The sequence below is a fragment of the Bemisia tabaci genome, chromosome 5, assembly GCF_918797505.1.
Source record: "Bemisia tabaci chromosome 5, PGI_BMITA_v3".
Lineage (NCBI taxonomy): Eukaryota > Metazoa > Arthropoda > Insecta > Hemiptera > Aleyrodidae > Bemisia > Bemisia tabaci.
In genome coordinates, this window is record NC_092797.1 from 53,164,043 (window position 1) to 53,177,250 (window position 13,208).

Sequence of the window (13,208 nt, forward strand, 5' to 3'; positions counted from 1 at the left end):
TCAGGGTGAAACTTACAAAAACACAGACAATTAACAAAGCACACGAAACGCACGAAATGCCTTGGTACGTTACATTAAATTGATAAAAATTTCGTAATTTCATGGATCTAGGCTAATCTTGTCAACAGATGCAATAATTGGATGGTATTCAGTAAAAATAAACCAGCGCGACTACAGTGTTTTCAAAATTGTGCAACTTCTTACTTTCTATTAAAAATACTCAATCTAAATATACAGCATTAAAATTTACACAATTATTTTCCTCCAAAACCATAAATTTCTTGGTGGGAAGCAAAAACTATATGCTATTCTGGGAGATTTATTTGAGAATTCTGAAGAGGCAGCATTTGTACATCAATGCAATCGTGCTGGTTCCTTTTAGCTAAATGCGATCCCATTCAGAATCACAAGAAGTTTTTTTTTTCTTCTTTTTTACTTTTTCCGCAAAGCACAATCACGAGGAGATGGACGAAGAAGATCGTTCAATCGGTGACGCGTCGGCTACATCGATGGCATCTGTCGTGGAGAGAGCATCGCTCGCCGGAGACGGCGAGGAAGAAGGAGATGAAATTAGGACCCGGGGGAGGATCCCTACAAGTGTTAGGTTAAGCCCTTTCCAAAGATCCGCGCAGCGACGCGACGCGACGCGGCGAGCCGGGAGTCATCTCCACCGAACATTCGAGAGGGAGACTTCTTTTTTGATTTCGCGCTCAAAATCCCAAACGTGATATTTCCGACGGCATTGACTTAATGGAAGACCCTCGCACCCGCTCTCCAGCCGTTCCCGGTCGAAACCGCTTATCCCGACTTGGGAACGGCTCCTGTTATCCGTAAGATCTGAACGCTTACAGGGCTCACGCGACACTCGAGTCACGCGCTTCCGACGCGGGGGCGGTAAAGTGTCACCATACACTCCGCGGCCCGATATTTATGCAGCATTACGTAAAATAAAGACCCGTTAGAACTAGTTTCATCTTATTTTATCGCGCGCTGAAATAGTTCGAAGCGACTCGCTGCTACCCCTTTTGTCCCGTCGTTCTCGACCCCCGAACTGCCGTCCTAAGGGAGAACGCCGTATGAGCCATCAAACATTGCCAAGTTTCCTTCGATAAATTACGAATTTATTGGAAAAGCTATGAATATTTGTATTCCAATTTTTCGGAAAATATTGTTCGCAGCTCAATCCAAATTATCTGAAAATTTCGATCAGATATACGCGTAACTTCCTCTCAAAATAAACATTTAATCGGAGGGAATTTGGCAACTCTCAAATGTTCATACGGCGTTTTTTTCTTACTACGGCAGCGTAGAATGAGGTGCCCCGCTCCCCCACCCGTTCCAGCTCGGGCACTCTGCGAGGGACATTCTTGGTGGTTACTCCCAAAAATGTGGGTCGGGAACCTCCCTATGGGCGTCCCTTTTGCGGTTGAGAGCGGGTCGTCTTTCTTATCCAGACGACCCTCAGATGTCGATGCTTTAATCCAACAGATCGGAGACACAGAGCGGCCCATGATCTGGACCTTGTTAATCAGGAAGGAACCAAGCCATATCAGCTGTTGTCAAATTTAATCAAGCAATTACATTTTTTACACGAAAACGGTTGTGCGGTTTCTTGTGCAAATTTCAGTGAATTTTTTGCGTAACACGAAGCAAATTCCTTAAAATTTTCAAAACAATCCACACACACGTTTTCTGGTAAAAAATAAAATTCCCTGAGTTAAATTTGGCAATAGCTGATGTGGCTTGGTTCTTTTCTGCTAAACGCGGCCCATTTAACCTAGTTCCGAAACTACAAGACAGAAATGCCCGCCCACAGTTATGAGTAACTAGGTGTAACAAATCCAAGCGCCTTCAACTCCAGATGCATACAAGTATTCATACTCCGGATACAACTATTCGTACTCGATGGACGTCCGTGTTGTATACGCCTAAATTGAAGGAGTTCGAATGATCCTGGCCGCCGCGGTTCCTTTCTGCTAAACGCGGCCCAAATATTTTTACGTCTTTTCGCCTGGGAAATGAGGCATTTGCGTCTGAAAACTTGTCTTGGTCATGGCTTGGTTCCTCTCTGTTTAAAGCGGTCCAACTAAAAGTTCTCGCCTGGACTAATGTGAAAATTAAGGAATTTAATCAGAACTATACGTAGAAGAAAATTTGGACAACGCGCGAAAATTTACATATTAGACATCGCGCTTCTTTGATTTAGGTAACCGAACTTTTTTGTCACAGAAGTCGAACTTTAGTTCCGGCGACTACAGGTAAAGTAAAAACTGAACCGTATATGATTTGCTCACCGAAATTCGATTGACCGAAAACTTCAGTTACCTGCATCAAAATTTCTGTATAGTGCAAAGCAAATTCTTTAACATTTTCAAAAGAATCTACACAACTTTCTCTTGTGAAAAATGAAATTTCCCATTTAAATCTGGCAAAAGCTGATGTGGCTCGCTCCTTCTTTCTAAACGCGGTCCATTTCGAAACAACGTTAAGAGATCGATTACTCCGATCCAAATGTTTACCTCTGATAATCAATATTGGTTTTCTCTTCTTTCTCAAAAACCGATTTTTTTCTAAGTAGGCCTTTCCGCAACGACACGTTTCGGAGAAGTAGTGATAAAGAAAAATCGAGCTGATGTATCAGATGGTTTAAAAATAAATCAATAAAAAACTGAATTCATAAAAGTACAAACACATACAGAAAGTAGAAGTGAATAGAAGTTATTATGTTGAAAAAACGAAAAGCAATTAAACATATGCGTTTTTTTCGAGTTTAGACTTGGTAGAGTAGTCCATTACATACCTTTGCCCCCTATTTTGAGACGTTATGTTTTGCGACTTCTTTAGAGGTTCTTTAATATCATAGTAAGCTTTTGAGGCCTTTCTGAGGCAAGGAGATGCTTCAGGAACGACTATTTCTTCACGGAACGTTGTGCATCATCAATAAATGCGTGAGATGCAACTATTCGAACTCAGGTGTAGGCCGCAGTATCAACTCTTTATGAAAGCGTTTTTAACGTGTTGCATTAACTTGCTCTATGCTTGAGATGCAGCTAATATATTCGAACGCAAATGTTTGCCGCTCAAAGGAATTCATATGGAGTCTCCATATGGTAAACGTATGCTTTTTTCTAGTTCATTGGACTGATTATTGAAAGTGATAGACAAAGATAGACGAAGAGAAAATGAAGCGATCATATTGGTGGAGGTAAGCAGTTGCGATGAACAAAGGAGGTCAGTATTAGACAAATTAACAGCTGTTTCCGAGAGGTAGGGCCCTATTTTTAGTCCAGAATTTTCTATTTTAGACTGTAGGAACCACCTGTTTTAACTAATAAGGTCACTCCATTTTCGTTTCTTTATCTATTTTGTCCCTCACGTTGTCCCTGCGACTGCCGATCATACTGAACTTAAGTTCAAATTGAACACCGGACTATTTTGATGCAGGTAACTGAAGTTTTCGGTCATAGACATCGAAATTCGGTGAGCTAAATCGTACATCGACGGTGTAAGGCGGCAATCACATAACTCGTTTGCGGTGTCTGAAAATCTCCACCTCTACGTCATCTTTTTAAAGGAGAACAAATTGACATTATTTCTTGAAGTTTTTGCAAAATTTTCTTCGCACAGAGAAGAAAAATCATGACGCAGATTTAAAGAATTGCCGTTGAGTAGTTTTCCGTTTACAAAATTAAGTATGACAGGAAGTCTGCGACGTCGCAAACCGAGTTACACTGTTAAAAAAAACGGAGTGAGACTCAGCACAAGCGCGAGTAAGAACGGGCCCTCACTTCGCCGGACCGAGGAGTCACTCCGACGGAGAATCGGCTGGACGGATTTTGGGTGCCGTACGCATAGAAATCACTCCGACGCCGGACGGATTCGCGGGAGCCGCAAATTTAGGGGTTCGCAGCTAGGGGATGGTGGAAAGGGGTTAATTGTGGAAATAATTTTTGAAACCATGAAAAATAAAAATAATGAAACCATTGGTACGTGATTTAACCGATTTTGAAGATTGGAAATTTTCTACCTACCTTGGGAATTGAACCCGGGACCTACCTAACACTAACCGACGACCCTACCGATTGAGCTATAGCGAACGATACATGATGGTGACGCAAAAACGGTATTTAACGTCGATTTGAACGGGCCGCTAAGATATTTTCAATCTACCTGGATTTATCCGTGTATTTAGTTTACTTTACTATATTTTTTAACTATATTTTATCGTTTTACTTTGTTTTATTTCCTTGTTGTCTCTATTTTTTCTTCACTCTATTTTATTTATTCAAGCACTTCATTTTTTTTTCTTTAATTATTTACTTCTCATTCCTTTACTTTGTTTTATATTTACTGTGATTTCTTTTAATACTTCATCATAATTTTTGGACTTCACTTTAATCTTAAAATTCATTCTATTCTTTAACATCATTTAGTTGTTTCCCTTATTTTATTTTTTTCTTCATCTCCTTGCTCCCTCTAATTATTTACTTCAATTTAGTCTTTGACTTCATTTTATCATATATTTGATTTACTTTTTTTATTTCTTTTCTATTGTCTCTGTTATACCATAATTTCGACTATTCTATTATTTCCACTATTCTATTATTTTTTATATTTTTTTCTCTTTAAATTTTTCATTTTCATTCTGAGAGTGGTAGGCTTACAGGGGAGAAGAGACAGTATATAGCGCTAGTGCGAGGGAGAGAAGGTGCGCGTGACTCCGGGCCGTACTGCAGCTCCGATGCGGAGTGCTTTGACTACACATGCAGCCCGTCTCAGCACCTACGCGCTGAACCGCACTCCCGTGTTCATTCTCACTCCGGATTTTCCGTCGGACGGAATCAACGATTTTTAACAGTGTATATGGGATTGCCGACTTTCACCGTCGATATGGTTCAGCTTACTTAAACTGTAGTCGCCGAAACTAAAGTTCGACTTCTGTGACAAAAAAGTTCGGTCACCAAAATCGAAGAAGCGCGTTGTCCAATGTCTAGCAAAAGTTTCTTCTACGAATGGTTCTGTTTATATTCCTCAATTTTCACATAAGTCGAGGCGAGAACCCTTAGTTGGACCGCGTTAAACAGAAAGGAAACAAGCCACATCAGATATTGTCACTTAACCTAGGAATTTCAATTTTTTACCAGAGAACTGTTGTTCGGATTGTATTGGAAATGTTAAGGAATTTACTTCGTGTTACGCAAAAAATTCAATAAAATTTGCACAAGAAACCGTACAACCGTTTTCGTGTAAAAAGTTGAATTGCTCAGTTAAACTTGACAATAGCTGATGTAGCTTGGCTCCTTTCTGCTTGACGCGGTCCAGTTAGTCCATCATTAGTCGTTAGTCGTTAGTTTTAGTCGTTAGTCGTTAGTTTTAGTCGTTAGTCGTTAGTTCGCCTTAGTCGTTAGTCTTCGACAACCACCCGTTTCAACCAATTAGATGGCTCCATTTTCCGATTTCCTTTTTGTCAGTCGTTTGGCCCACCAATGTCTATAATGATCCCCTAGACTTCTATAGTGCGATATTACATGATTTTGATGTGGTGGACTCTTACCTGGGACAATCCTGGGGCCGTTGGCAGTGTTGGAGAGAGAGCCGCTTCCATACTTGAGCTGCTGCGGCGTGGCGTTGGAGGAAACGACGGCTATCTCGTCGAGCTCGTGGTGGCCGTAGACGAGCTTGGTGCTCGAGCCGGGCACATCCGATTGACGCCGCCCGGTCAGCGATTGCACGAACCGCCTGGCCGACGTGGACATAGATCACCCGGGTCCCCGCATCCCTCACAGCGGCATCCCCGCAGCGGCACCGGCACCCGGACCCGGGATCCTACCGATTGCGGCAACCACGAGCACCGCCACCCACCCCCGCCCCACCGCGCACGACCACACCCGCCTCACAGCGCCCCGCCGACACATCCCCGGCACCGCGAACCCACCATTCCCACCAGTTGCCGCAGGCCGACGCGAGAGCGCGCTCGCAACCGATTTCAACGCGAGTCGCGCCAAGGCCGCATAACCGGCTTCGCCCGCCGCTCCCTCACCTCGAGTTACCGAACAATCTGCCGACTCGCACAGTAGCCTTTCGCTCGACTTCTTCAGTTAGTGAATCGACCGTGTGCCACACTCAAATCGCGCGATATTCCAGACAGCTAACTCCTCCCCTGAAACAGGAAAAAAACAATGATCCATGAGAATTTGCGTCAGGTCAACAGGAATTACAATTGAACTGCGTTTCACAGTAAGGATTTACTTTTTCCGGCTAATCTGTAAAAACAGTCATGTTCATAGGGAAACGAATGGTACATTCGTTGTTTCTAAAATGAACCAGAAATAGTAGTTCCGATTGGCAAAATGTGGTCCAATTGAACTGGATTTTGCAAAAAGTTGCGATAAGGGTTCTTCCCGGAAGGCGACGGCGTGGACGTCCTGTAGAAGGTTGGCGACAAAGGGTGGAGGAGGAGATCAGAAGGTGCCAATTGCCTGACGGTCTCTGGGTCTAGGAGGATAGGGGGCAATGGCGATCGGGCGTCGCAGAGCGCGAGGCTGCGCTATAAAAGCGGTTTAATGGATGTAAGTATAAAAACTGATCTATGACGTGCAACACCAATAATACAGAGTAAAATGATCAGCGGATTTCCAAAGATAACAAGAGGAGGATATACAACGCTGTAGTCAAAAGTATATTAACATACGGATGTGAAGTTTGGCAGCTGAAGAAACGGACACAGGATATGCTAAGAGCAACGGAGATGGATTTCTGGAGAAGTTCGGCAGGAATTTCTAGGAGAGATCGGGTCCGTAATGATAGAGTGCGTCAGATAATGGAAGTCGAAAATGACATCGTGTTCGACGTCATGACCAAACAACTTGTTTGGTATGGTCATGTCAATAGGATGACGGAAGAGAGGCTGCCAAAAAAGATGCTTGATTGGGTTCCTCCTGGGAGGAGGCGTAGGGGACGCCCAGTGAGAGGTTGGCGACAGGGGGTGTTAAGTGAGATGAGGGAGTGTCAACTCCCTGATAACCTGTGGGAAGACCGAGCTTTGTGGCGATTAGGTGTCGCAAAGCGCCAAAGAGCGCTATAACAGCGACTCGCTGAATAGATGATCAGTTCATATTTGCAAGGCGAAAAAATTTGCACAATCTTAGGGACATTGGAATACTAATGGTTCTTTTTTGCAAAATGCGGTCCAGTGGTTCCCTTTGATTTATTGCAAGGTTCCTTTTAGCATTAATACGCCCAATTTACTGATGAGGTTCAACGTGTGATTTACAAGTAAGAGGCTTTCGAAACCAAAGATGCATGCGCGTAAAAAAGAGAAGCAGAAAAGTCATCAAGTACCGCTTAGCACTTGGCATTTCAAAATTTGATCGATTACTCATATCCTGACCTTCTACTGGTCTCTCTTCTGATAGAGGAAGGAGGCATTAGAGACAGTACATTTTAAAGGCTCCGCACTGCGGTATCTTCCTGCTTCTTCTATCTTTTTACTGGTATCTTGGATGTCAACGCTTCGATTTGCCTAATGATGACTGTTGATCAAAGAGTTGAAAGCGATTGATTTATGAGTCCTATGATCAAATATGCGAAAACTCGCTTAGCAAAGTGCTAACCGCAACATTCTTCAAACATAATAAGCATTTTATTTAATTTTTTTGTAGGAACAAGTTACTTACTAAACATCATTAGGCAAAAAACGCGTTAAATTTCAATCTCAATGTGATTCAAAGTGATCCAGAGACTGTATTAACCTTTACGTTGCGCTATGCTATTCAGTCTGTATCTTTAGGCAGCTATAATTATCGTATAATTTACAAATTAAAGTAGAAACTCGCGCAAGATAATGGGTGTGGAGAAGGACATCGTGCACGATATCAGGTCCAAGCAGTTGGTCTGGTATGGACATGTGCGAAGGATGGCAGACGATCGGTTGCCTCAGCAGGTTTTCGATTGGGGGGTTCGCAGGTTCCTCCCGGAAGGCGACGGCGTGGACGTCCTGTGAAAGGTTGGCGACAAGGGGTGGAGGAGGAGATCAGAAGGTGCCAATTGCCTGATGATCTCTGGGAGGATAGGGGGCAATGGCGATTGAGCGTCGCAGAGTGCGAGGCTGCGTTATAAAAGAGGCTTAATGTATGTTAGTAGAAACTGATCTATGACAGGCAACACCGATAATACAGAGTAAAATGACGTCAAAAAGAAGATTCATTGAAAATTCATTTTGGGAACTACCACAAGACGGACACCGCTTATTTACTCAATGCGTAAGAGAAAGATAGCATCATGATATCTCTCTTTCACACATCGATGCAATGAGCAACGTCTGATAGTCTCCAATATAAATTTCCACGAAGGGACTGCGTTTTGAAATTTGGAACATCAATATCTGGTTTAGTTTAGAAACGACGTATGTGCCATTAGTTTCACTATGCTCATGAGTGTTTTTACAGATGGGCTAGAAATTATCGTTCCTAATTGCAAAATGTAGTCTAAATGTGATGTCTTACCACTCACTTTTCATGCTGCTATACGTTATGGATCAGCCTCTTGCATTGGGTACTTTTTTACGATAATTATTGTTTCTCGAAGGCACAGACTGTGTAACAGCGAAACCTAGTGGCGCGTTTCGTCCCTAGATCACTTGGAATCACCGTGATTTTTGCCTTCCTCGGTTACATTGGTTAGAGTGCGAGGTCTCTTAAATATATTGTCTTCGTGTTTTACAGGCATTTGAATGGACAAAAAAACACTGTTGCCAAAGTGCCGACAAGAATTGCAAGTAAAGAATCATAATGCAGAGTCTTTCTAAAATTCTTTTCGTGCGACGAGAATAGTACGTAAAATAAAACTTGGCACTCCAAGAGTTGGTTCTTCAAAACAGTCGAGCGGTTGAGCACCCCCCCCCCCCCCCACACCCTCTCACCCCGTGACGTGTGCAATTGACCCAGCGAGAGAAACAAGAGGCGAGAAGGCGCGCCGCACCGCAGCACGGCGCGGCGCGGCGCGGTGTAAGAGAAAAGCCAAGGGAGGTCCGAGCGTCGCTGCAAAGCTACTTTTTGACGTTAATTTATTTGGACGGGAGGTGAGCCAACTTGCGCCACTAAAAATATTCTCGCGGAAAAATAAAACAGTTTTGAAAGGGGTGATTTATAGAATAGAGCAATGAAAGCGAGAGTTGCCGAATTTCGGAAAAAAATCATCGTCACACGCCTCTGTACGTTGTATCGCGAGAGTATTTTTCTTGGCAAGTGGAGTTGCTACGGCAGTTCGGTTTTCGTGGACGGTGAAACTACAAAATTACCGTGGGAACATTATCTCAAAATTTACTTGTAAAAATGAACAAATTCAATTCGATTCAGGCTAACTATATGAGATGTTGCCTATTTCAATTTGAACATTGTTGCAGATAGCAAGGTATGAATCATGAGAATAAGTAAGATTGGCATAGCCTTACCTTGCATATTAAATATATTAATTTTAATAACTCTTGACTTTTAATGAACTTTTTTCAATATAGGGGGCTTTCAATTAAGGCTATGCCATTCTTATTCATTTACTCGTAGTTCACAAGCACTTTACATTTAATCATTCGTAACAAGGCATTGAGAAATTTTCCGTGAACATTTTTCGAGTGCCATACAAGACCGGAGTTTGGGTGCATGGCTAGAAATTTCCAGTTCAAAAACACAATTTTGAGAGAACACAATTTCAATTTCCATCCACCATGCTCAAGGCAAAAATTCTAAAACTTAAAGCCATAAGAAAATCAAGAGTCATAGAAAATGACTGGAAAAATGACACCGGAATAGACGCGACTGTACTTCACATTGCCTGGTTTTTCTGCATGTTTACTTCCTCTGACAGAGAAGTAAACTGTTTGTTTTTGACACCTTTGAACCATCCGTGGATTTGCTGTAGATAATGAAGCATACGCCAACTCTAAACATTTCAAATTTCAGAGTGGCTTCGTCCTCTGTTTAAAAAATAAACATCAGAGACAATGAGACAACGTTTGATTTTAAATCCAAATCGACTAATCAATTAAACTAGCCTACTAGTTTGCCTAATAGATGGTACAACAGTAGCATAAACAGCCTATTGTCACAGTTTCGATATATTTATGAAGGGCTTCATATCAGTATCTTTGCCATTAATGTCCTCTCCTTCGAAATGCACTAAATCAAACTGCACGTCATAATAGACAAAATCGAGTCGGGGTTCAAGGTGAGAGTAATATGCGCAAAAACCTATGTGCGACTAAAATAAATATTCGAAAATACTCAATATTAGCTAACTTCAGGCAACACTGACGGGCTGGACAAAAAATGAGACTGCATGCTTCAGTGAACTCGAGAAAAGTTGCCGCGTATTTTCGATAGATTCAGATTAAACTTCAGTCATAGCGAACTTCATTTTTATTGAACTTGAAATCGTCCTGCAAAGATAGAACACGGAAGTGCCTTTACGATGAATGCTTTCCTGATAAACTAAGTTCGATGATTAATAACTTCATCGCAAAATTTCTGAAAAGTATAATCGCAAGGTAAGATTTATCTGGGAAAAACTGATGTATTGAGAAAAAAGTTTAAGTGCTTTCGTTGAAAACTTTCAGAAAATGATGAACTGACGATAAGGATTTTAAATAGCAATTTTGAAATTTGAAGATCGAGTAATTAAATAGGGAGAGAAGTTCAGACATTTTTGACACGTTTTACGTCTAAAAAGGAAAACTAAATGATTACTTTTTTGATAATTATTGCATGATTTTTAGTTATCTTGATGGAGAAACTTAAAAAGGACTGCTGTTTAAAGAAAATTACGAATTCGGGTAGAGTAGGCCCTCGGAACAGTTTCAGAGTTTTGCATCACATTTTAAATGAGTTGCATAAAGAATAGTGTTATTAAAAGCTGATGGCCCTTTCACTTGAGATTTTCTTCTCAAACGTTGCGAGACAAACACTAAATTGGTACTTCGTACGTGTCAAATTTTCGACCAGTTATTTCGTGACACACGAGCCAAACAAAAAATGTTCCATTTACCAATTTCTTCATATTCCATTCCTCATATTGCTTCTTGTGCAGTTTTGTCAATCAGCAAAATCTTATCTTCAGATGTGCGCAATCCCTTAACAATTTCCAAAACACATTGTGCGCCAGGATTTGAAAATAAAATAGTTTGAGAGAGGTCTAAAAGGGTAGTTCGTGTGACTCTTGCTTATACTTTTTCTGTATATTCGCCAGGGCGATAGCAGTGATGATTCTTGAAAGTTCGCAGCACCGAACTTGACAACTTAACCCTTTCAGACCGAATAATGGATCTAACGATTAGAATAGATCATTCACGATGGAATTAAATAGTAGAAAAATATTGTTGCCATATTTTGAGAAACACCACTGAAGAACAAAGACCATAGATACAAATTTGTATGAAGCAGCCCAAGATGATGGTAACAGGAGAAAACAAGGTGGAAAAGAGGGAAAACAAGGCTAAAATACAACGTTTTGACTCAAAACTGAGTTATTTTCAGTCGGAAAATTATGTAAAAATTAAAAAATATCGAAGGAAAAACCTGAAACCTACATGTTAGTGGCCGAAATCCGAGAAAAACAAACTTCTCGGACTTTTCTCGGATCTCGGCCACCACCATGTAGGTCTGGAGTTTTTTCTTCGATATTTTTTAATTTTTACTTAATTTTCCGACTGAAAATGACTCAGTTTTAAGTTGAAGCGTCTCGGGTTTTTAGTGTTATATTTTAGCCTTGTTTCCCTTGTTCCCCCCTTGTAATCTCCTGTAACAGAGACCTACAACGTAATCTGGAGCTCACCTTAAAATAAAGGAAAACCTCATTGCGTAAATAAGATGAACTTCGGCATTTCCAATGAATTCCCAAAAAAGGTACATAATAAGAGGGTAAGAGGGTTGGATTTCCCACTCTCTTCTAGAAATGAAGTTCTATTTGAATTGGTGGATGTTAAAACCGCAAAATTTCGTTTTTGGATGAGTCTTAAGCTCCATAAGAACGCTTAAACTCTAGGGTTCATCAGGAGAAGGACATGTCCGGTTTTTACGAATTTAAGAGGAAGGTATTGCGACGTGGAAAGTCGGGTCTCCGTTTCAATCCCAATCCAATATTCAGGGTTGAATTCATCGAGACATCATCTTACCTCCATCTTCAGCATGGTCGAAAACATTAGTTGATGTAATGACAAATGGCCTATTTTTTCCACCGAGAAGGGAAAAAACCAATATGCTTGAATAGGCTCATTGATCGACTAAAACATATTGCCTCTTCAAAAGGTACTAAACTGAGTTGAAAAGCGAGCCTCTTGAGCCATTTTTTAAACCTTCTTCCACGTAGTTGTCTGTGGCTCTCATTGTAGCCTCCAGGTGAGCCTTTTTTCACATATAAATCCGTGATTTCTGGGGCTCACACAAGGATCGAGATACGCCCTTACATCAAGCGAGTGACGTCATAAAAAACGATTCCTTTCCTGCGATTTCAAGCAAAATACATATTTTCAGGAACGGACCAAGGGGTACGTCTATCGGCTATACTATTCAAAAAATGATATGCTAATAAAAATGAGTTCATCGAGCGTCGATGTATGGATTAAATTAATTGACGGAGGTATCGCTTCTTCAAGATCACAACGTGGGATTTCGTCCAGGTGCACTAGAAAAAAAAACCACATTGGATCTTAAGTCCAGCCTCTTGAAAACATTGACAAGAAAATATACTCTTGATTCAATCTGATTTTTGCTTGAATCAAAACGAAATCCGCTTAAATTAAGAGGCTTGGTTCTTTATTTAAGCTAGATTCTGATTGAATCAAGAGTACTTTTTCTTGCCGATGTTTTTAAGAGTCTGGACTCTAGATCCAATGTGTTTTGTTTTTGTTTCCAGTGTGCAAATCATGGTTTCTTTTATGTTAGTTCCAGCCGTGTTCATTCAAGTTGAGTACCTCAATTTCTGCGTGAGCTCCGTTTTACACATAGATCCATGCTTCCTATGGCTCATACGGAAAAGTGCATATCGACGGTGCAAGTCGGCAATCACATAACTCGTTTGCGGTGTCTGAAAATCTCCGCAACTATGTTATTTTTTTAAAGGAGAACAAATGGACATGATTCCTTGAAGTTTTTGCAGAATTTTCCTCGCACATAGAAGAAAAATCACGGAAGTTTTAAAGAATTACCGTTGAGTAGTTT

The 13,208-nt window shown here is 41.1% G+C and overlaps 1 protein-coding gene across 7 annotated transcripts in view; it reads right to left on the minus strand.

The window, feature by feature from the left end:
• LOC109030907 (cyclic nucleotide-gated channel alpha-3) overlaps positions 1-13,208 on the minus strand; it is a 562,958-nt gene that overhangs the window by 344,057 nt on the left and 205,693 nt on the right. For all 7 annotated transcript variants that reach the window (XM_072300917.1, XM_072300918.1, XM_072300919.1 and 4 more), the window contains one exon: positions 5,555-6,160. In XM_072300917.1, coding sequence (XP_072157018.1) covers positions 5,555-5,756 — 202 coding nt within the window. In that variant the 5' untranslated portion in view covers positions 5,757-6,160. The remainder of the gene's footprint in view (positions 1-5,554; positions 6,161-13,208) is intronic.